The following is a 7553-nucleotide window of genomic DNA, read 5'->3' as shown; positions in this document are numbered from 1 at the left end:
CAGCCGTTGCTGCTCGTTCATAAACCCCGACATAAAACCTCTGTTCGCTGCCAATAAACTATAGAGATGATGTCATGAGCCACATAAATGTTCTGGTCTTATATATAGATTTATTGGTCTTAAGGAGAACTCCCAGGGGCTTCGACGACATTCCATTCACACCCATCCACACACACGTTATTACTGCACAACTATGTGCTGCACGCCTCCTCCTCCTCCTCCTCCTCCTCCTCCTCCTCCTCCAGTCCAGCCTTTTGTCTTATAGACAGAACCAAACATCATAGCAGGTCTCACTACTGTTCAACCTCCAGAACTGAGGTGTTGAAGTCTCTTATTCACCCCCTGCTGCCGTGTCCTGACCTCTTACCTGCGGCAGAACATCATTCCCGACCTCATCCACCTACATCATCTTCAGACCTCCCGCCCTCATCCACCTACATCATCTTCAGACCCTCAGGAACCTTCTTCTTCTGACGTCCTCCACCTGAGGACAGGATTCGCTCACTCCGTTCCTCCCTGGTCTCCTCTCCTTGACCTTTCCACGGTGTTTCGTTGCAGCAGTTCCCACGCTGGACTTCAGTCCGTTTGACATCTGCGTGCCTTATTGTTTGAAAGCCTCAGGAAAGTCCAAAACAAATCCCTCCTTCAGACTCCGGTCTCTGTGAGACTCTGCTGCTGAGTCTGTCCGTTTGTTCTTGATCCTGGTTTCATTATTGCATTTTTATGAGATCAAAATGTGGGAGAGTGAATGAATACGGCCTCAAGTGTGAACGTGTTGACCTGTTTCTGATGCCACCTAGTGGACAGATGCGTTACTGCAGTAAGTCTCTTCACTTCAGGAAACTGCTGTTGTGGCAGTCATTTGTTAGTCAAATAATCACAACTTTCTAAGTGTTTAAACAATCTGTTTTCTTAAAAGCGATTAATGTTTGTAAGTGTTGGACTGACAAAAACCAGACCAGAGTGTGGTCTCTCTCTTGGTGTGCGTGTGTGTGAGTGTGTGTAGCTGCAGCCTGTCATCATCGTGTTCCTACTCCAGCTCCTATTTCCATAAAGTAAACCATGAACTGTCAGTGGAAAAATGTGCTGGCTGTTCTCTTTAGTAGCTGCACAAACATTGATAATGTCGGGATGGAAGGGAAACGGTTCCATGCTGTGATTATTTTAATGTATGGTATGTGTGGGAACGTCTAATTGTGACCTTGAAAAAGACGACCAGAATAGATTCATGGTACTGGGTGAGTCTTTTTTTTATTTTTTTTGCAAAAACAAAACATGTCGAAAGAATTTGCGATACTTAGTTTTTTTTTTACAGCTATTTGATGCTATTTCACAGACAAAAAAAAAAAATCTTACAATGAAAAACATCAATAAATAGTCCTTTTTTAAACACTATACAAAATGGTTTGTTCCTGGAGGAGTCGTCCAGTCTGTCCTCCACAAACCTCTCTCTGGTTTATCTGCTTTTACTGGTGGTGGTGGTCGGGGAAGGAATGTTACAAGCAACAGCAAATGGCCACGTATGACAGAATTTTGTTTTTAAAAAATGATGACAAAAAAGTTAAAGGCGTACAAAATTCACAAAGTCCAGAAATGTTGTGTTTCTCTACATACATCCTCGTGTTCAGGGCTTTTATTCCAGTTGTCAGTTTCAAGTGGAGTAATCCTGAAAGAGGAAGAACATGAGGAATTGAAAAATAATTCATTTACTGTGATTATAAGAAATTGTTTTTGAAAAGGAGTTAGCTACATCTCATGTGTAACACTGAGAGGTCATGATAATTCTACAGATGAAATAAGAAAGTTTTACTCACAGCTCGTGGTTTCTTGTTCACTTTCATGTCGAACCTAGAACAGGAAAAAATAACAGACTGAGTTAGAGAAGCCGACAGTGTTCGTGTCCGACAGGTGTTTATGGTCTAGGAAAAAAAAAAAAAAAGCAGTGCAGCTACTGTTCCATGAAAAAGTCTAAAACAAAACCAAGCCTAGAACAAGAACGCTAAATGACAATGTGTGTGTTCTTGTCTTCGTGCACAAGTCTACAGCCAAACCCGTTATCTGACAAAAAAATAACCAACAACGGGTCAAACAAACTCAACATGAATCTGTGGTCAGGAGAGAAAACAACATGAAGACAGCCCAGTCAGGACAGGCAGACGAGTTCACAGAGACGGACGCTGATATGCAGTCAAAATGATAGGATGGAGTGTTAGACATGCAGTACAGCTGAATGACCTGCAGGCTTCCACTATTAAACGCACAACAAAAGCAGAGCAGGTGGAGAAAGTGGAGGATGAGATTTTTTATTATATAAACAGCAGGCAGGATGTAAAGAGCTACAGGAACAGGAAGTAAAAGTCAGACTTACTCAAAGTCATAATCAAACATGGCAGAAGGGCTGAAGGGACGAGAGAGGGGTGGGGCGGGGGAGGCATTAGGAGGGGGAGGAAGAGAGCAGCTTCTGTTAGTTCCAGTTACCAACCTCGGTCAAGGCTACATCTACTGTATGTAACCCTGCAGTTCAGAGTTTACAGTGAGGGAAAAAACATTCTTTACAGACGGTTAGGTGTCGGATTAATACAGGATTAGAAAATGTTAGAGTTAGGACCCACTTTGTTCCAGTTCCTTTTCCCCCCAAAACTGATTCTTTTGCATAAATAGGATTTTTAACAAGCAGTCATGACATTTTTCATCCTGAACTTAACAGCGGTTTGCTTGTTCCGCAAAGTGATAAACTCAAGTTTTCATCCTTGTGTCAAGTGACCTGTTGAACAGACGGTCTTCAAACTGACACTTGGGCAATTTATCAATTGAACGACGCATAAAAGAACTAAAATTGGTCAACGTTTAATTGAAAACACTGTTGTCCAGTTGTCTGAAAAACAGCCGACAGGAAAGACGCACGTGTTTACTCAAAAAGAATGTTTTCATAAAAAGCCCTGACACTTTGATTCACACCGCTGTAAGAAAGTGTGTGAATTAGGAGCTGAATCCTACAAACCCATGAAGCAGTCAAAACAAACATGTCAGAGTTATAGCTGCTGGATTTTATACCTGTGTCTGTTTTTGTTCTTCCGTTTTTTGTGGCTGGCGTGGTGACTGCCCGAGGAGGAGGAGGAGGAGGCCGCCTTCTGGGGTTTCAGGTCCTGCAGCGTGGAGTCCACGTCCTCGGTGTCCTCTTGGCTGGGCTCGTTCTCTTGGTTCTGGAGATCTGGGGAAGTGTCGCTCTCTGTTCCACTGCCGGCTTCACCTGATGAGCACAGCCATGAACCGTGAGAACAACAGCGGAAAAAAAAGGAAGATTACACATTACAAATCTGATATTTAATTTATACATGTATGATGTGTTTTCTTAGTCCTGGAAACCAATCAAAACATTTCTTACTTCAAGTATAAGAAATGTAAGAAAACGACTTACGTTTCTCATTCATGTGATCTGGGATTCCACCGAGTGCAGATATAGCCTGTCAGGGAAAAAAAATTGGAAGGATAATTATTTCTGAAAAAAGAAAGAAAAAAAAGAAACTGAAGTTAGTGAGAGACTTACTCCAACTGACGTAACGGACGATTTGCTGAATAAACGCTCAGCTTCCTTGAATTTCCTATTCCGTCTGTCCGTTTTACTGTTGGAGTTCCTGTGTGAAATGAAAGCACGAAAAGACTTAATTTATACACCAATAAAAACTTCCAAAACCAAATCACAAGGAACTGAAGAAGAAGAAAAAAAAACAACATTTTAAAATCACTCACTTCTGGTTGGTCAGGTATCGGTCCCACCCTCTGATGATGTTGCCGTACATCTGAGTATCTTCTAGGTAGCTGCCTTCAAAGGCGTATATTTGTCTTTCCAAGTTCACCAGTGTCTCCTACAGAGATGGAGAGGAAAGAATCCAAAGAGTGAAGATATAAAACTGTCAGCTGTTTCTTTTCCAGTTCAACAAACATTCAGGTCATTGTGGAAACCATGTGTTTTTTTCTTCTACATAGTAATTATTTATTGGAGTTTGGAAACACACAAGGTCATTTAAAAACACTTAAATCCCTGTAATGGTATTTACAGAAAGTTTCTTGTTGAGAAAGACAACTTCCTACGGTCATTGTTGGCCGCAATTGTCAACTTGTGCACAGCACATTTTCCCATGGATTGTCCAAACTGTCATGACTAAATATAAGAAATTAGATTGAAAATGTTGGTGGATGAACTTCACCCCTTAACAGCTTCTTTAAGATGATATAATTCACAAGAGTGAACACACAATCACAGACAATGTTACAGTAGTTCTACAGGAGAAGGATTTTGTTTATTTCAAGTTTAGTAATACCATTTAAGTTACATTTACATTTAGTAAGTGGTATTTAACAATAAAAAGTTACGACATAATTATACCATTCGGGGAGAAAAAAAATCAACAAAAGTCTGTGGCAATCGCATTGGAAAAATCGATTGATTCGTTTTTGGTGTTCGATGCATGTTGAAACGATTAAGTGAGGTTGAAGTGAAATCTCGCGACAACATCGATGAACCTGGCGGTAGCGCCCATTTAGCTGCTGCTGTGTAGCTAACACAGAATAAAAAAAACGTTTTAACACAATGTCTGAGCAATGTCCGAGTTTAAGTATACACACGTTGATAAATATCAAGGTAATGTTTTTATTTTATTCCGTAACGAACTGTGGTGTAGCAAGTTTGCGAGCGTTAACATTAGCAACTGTTAGCGCCGCAAAATTAGCACTTAGCATGTTGGCGGCTAGCGGTGAGAACAGCGAGCACACACTTAAATTACAGGTATTTACAAAATGAGACGCCATATCAAACGGTCCGTTGTTTTCATTGGGAGATTACGTCCAAAAATGTACTCACGGCGAGCTCCTGTTTCCTCTTCACCAATTCAGCAAGCTCCCGGCGGGTGTCCGGGATCTGCGGCGGGGTTGACTTCGCGTGCATCGCCATGATGGCTATAGCGCTGCAGAAACAAAAACAGCAACGATGGAGATTGGTATATAAGAATTCCAGCTGCAAGCTTTCGAATTGACCAGTAGAGGTCGCCGTTGGACTGTTTTACGAAATGTAGGTTTCACTCAAGTTGCCATGTTATAGAAATAGCAGTAATTTTAGTTTTTCATAATGATTTTATTCTTTTATAGCTACGATTTGACATTTATGTAATTATATAATAGTTTTTCTTCTTTTTTAAATAACATTTTAAAATACACAAGTTCAACCTAGTTCACGTTTTGTAGCTCTTTTACAAACTGAATTTCATGCAAAGCAGCAACAGCAAAAACCAGACACCGATCCATGCTTATTCATATATATCTAACATATGTTATGTTTCTTATTTAAAAAAATCAGTCATATGGTTTTTGCTTTATCACAGTTGTCAATGCCCCAAACTGGCAACCCTTACATCTTGTCAGACTGTTTTCATGTCTCCATGACATCATTTGTTGTCTTTTAAAACTCGCAGTAACTTTGACTTATTAGCCAAGCTAAACAAGTAGCTGCATTTTACTGAATAATAAATCTGTTATTTAAATAAATGTAGATGTTTGCAAACACATGTTGACTTTATTTTATCGATTGATTTCTTCATGGTCCATGAAAAGGACACACTTCAAAGAATGGAGACAACAAACCAAGAGAAGAAATGGTTGACATGTCAAGCTAAAAGATTCTCATCAGAAGATTCTCCGGTAGGACATTAGAAAATGTGTATTCTTTTAATAAAAATATAATTTAAAAAAATATGTTTTTGGTTTTAGAATGGAAACCTAAATATATATATATATGTTTTTGGTTTTAGAATGGAAACCCAGGACCAGGCAGCTATAACTTTACTACTTCTGCTGAAGTCATGAGTCCTTCTTTCTCCAAGAAAGGCACCACAGGCTTTGTTGCGTCCAAGGTGAGAAGATGTTTTTCATGATACCTCGGTTTTAACATGGCTGTAATGTCAAACAGATGTGTTATATTTTCCTCTCTAGGCTTTCAAGGGCTACTTTAACCCACAGAGATCTGTCCCAGCACCAAACCTGTACAACCTGCAGAGCTCTTTCATTAACAAGTATGACTTCAACATTGGAACGTCCAGGGTCTTCAGAATGCCCGTGGTTTGGCAGCGAGCAGGTCCAAAGAATGAAGGTCCAGCACCAAATCAGTACGACGTACGTGTCAGACTCGTTCAAGTCCATCCTTAAAGACTCACGTTCGTTGTGTTCTGTTGTTGACGTGTACTTTGTTGTGTTTCTCCTTCTTCCCTCAGGTGAGCTGTGGTTTCACACAGATGAACTCCTCTCTCTTTGGTACCTCAGCGTTTCTCTCCAAACCTGGGTGGAGCTCCTTTTGTCCAAACACAGACGTGCCATCACCGTGTAACCACCTCAGTCTGAGCAGGAAATATCCACTGTTTTTAAGGTGTTGTTTTTAAAATGACACGATGAATGTATTTCAGGCCACTACCACGTTAGGAACCATTCCATTCAGACTGGATCCACAGCCGTTCTGTCCCCGTTCAAATCCACATCCAGGAGGATTCCTGCTCTGGTGGACCATCATGTCCCTGGTCCAGGAGCCTACAGTCCACATCAGGCTCCCACAGCAGTGAAGAAGACCACTCTCCCGTGAGTCAACAGCCAATCACATCGTGTGGTCACTTGATTTTTCTCTAATTGTGTAAAACTGTGTTTTAAGGAGGACTTTTGGTTTGACAATAGCAGAGTCCGCTGTGGTCCTACCTAAAGGTCCACCTTTTCCAGGCCCTGGACATTATAATGTCGGGACATGTTATAGCGTGTCCAACTGTCCCATACCTACTGCTGCTTTTGCATCCAAAACTGCAAGATCCATAAAATTATCACAAGAGGAGGTGAAGCCAGGACCAGGTAATTCCCAATGAAACAAAATCATTTTCACCCTTTTCTTCATTTCTTTAGAAACTTTTATGTTTCGAAAAGTCTCTAACGTTAAGAGCCAAATGATCAGAACTACCCACTGTACGTTTTCATGACCTGGAGGTATTAAAAAAAGGTAAATTCCCCAGACCTTTGAGAGATCAGAAAGAATTAAACAGGAATTCCCCCGACTTCTGTGGTTTCAGTGAGACACCAGGCATTAATCTCTCTCTTTGCCTGAAGCTGTAGACAACAGTGGCTCCCCCTGCAGGTGAAAGCTGCCATGCCATCAACAGTCATTTATTATGATTTCCTTTTTAGCTTGACTTCCTGAACCGTAAAATGCCTCTGTGCCTGCGCAAATAAAGAAAATTAAATATGACAAGGTGGTACTATGTACAAACAAGTACTACAACGAGTACTTCATGGGAGAGCACTTGGATAAATAATGTAACGGCTTCTCAACTTTCTTCTTCCAGGTTTTTACAATCCTCGAGTTTTAACGAAGTCGTCGTTCATTTATAACGACTCCAGATTCTGGGTTCCTGTGTGAAGATGTGACAAGAATCCACGCTCTGGCACGAGAGTTTTGTTCTTATTAAAGTGTCTCCTGCAGCTCTGTGTCTTAATATAAACCAATTCATGAATCTGTCTTCACTGAC

At 40.8% G+C, this 7553-nt stretch overlaps 2 protein-coding genes across 6 annotated transcripts; one reads left to right on the top strand and one right to left on the bottom strand.

Annotated features, from left to right (window-relative positions):
- Window positions 1-1301: 1301 nt before the first annotated feature.
- Window positions 1302-5007, bottom strand: meaf6 (MYST/Esa1-associated factor 6). 2 transcript variants are annotated; one of them, XM_008331148.3, is made up of 8 exons: window positions 4862-5007; window positions 3751-3866; window positions 3548-3635; window positions 3419-3464; window positions 3055-3250; window positions 2369-2398; window positions 1815-1848; window positions 1302-1666 (listed from the first exon to the last, which is right to left on the bottom strand). In XM_008331148.3, the coding sequence occupies exons 1-8, from the start codon at window positions 4949-4951 to the stop codon at window positions 1652-1654; spliced, it is 615 nt and encodes a 204-aa protein (XP_008329370.1). In that variant the 5' UTR covers window positions 4952-5007; the 3' UTR covers window positions 1302-1651. The 2 variants fall into 2 exon arrangements, with proteins under 2 accessions (XP_008329370.1, XP_008329371.1); XM_008331149.3 differs by lacking the exon at window positions 2369-2398.
- On the top strand, window positions 3888-7547 carry stpg1 (sperm-tail PG-rich repeat containing 1). Of its 4 annotated transcripts, none has more exons than XM_025065249.1 (9): window positions 3888-4642; window positions 4894-5068; window positions 5608-5694; window positions 5805-5906; window positions 5986-6165; window positions 6264-6372; window positions 6453-6621; window positions 6692-6882; window positions 7371-7547. In XM_025065249.1, exons 3-9 carry the CDS (start codon window positions 5623-5625, stop codon window positions 7442-7444), a joined length of 897 nt encoding a protein of 298 aa, XP_024921017.1. In that variant the 5' UTR covers window positions 3888-4642; window positions 4894-5068; window positions 5608-5622; the 3' UTR covers window positions 7445-7547. The 4 variants fall into 4 exon arrangements, with proteins under 4 accessions (XP_024921017.1, XP_008329368.1, XP_024921016.1 ...); XM_008331146.3 differs by lacking the exon at window positions 3888-4642 and adding an exon at window positions 4649-4786 and having other exon boundaries at window positions 5622-5694; XM_025065248.1 differs by lacking the exon at window positions 3888-4642 and adding an exon at window positions 4649-4786.
- The last annotated feature ends 6 nt before the right edge of the window (window positions 7548-7553 follow it).

Source organism: Cynoglossus semilaevis, chromosome 18 (genome assembly GCF_000523025.1).
Source record: "Cynoglossus semilaevis isolate Cse_v1.0 chromosome 18, Cse_v1.0, whole genome shotgun sequence".
Lineage (NCBI taxonomy): Eukaryota > Metazoa > Chordata > Actinopteri > Pleuronectiformes > Cynoglossidae > Cynoglossus > Cynoglossus semilaevis.
Note: the sequence above shows the minus strand (reverse complement) of the source record. Positions and strands in the feature narration are given on the sequence as shown.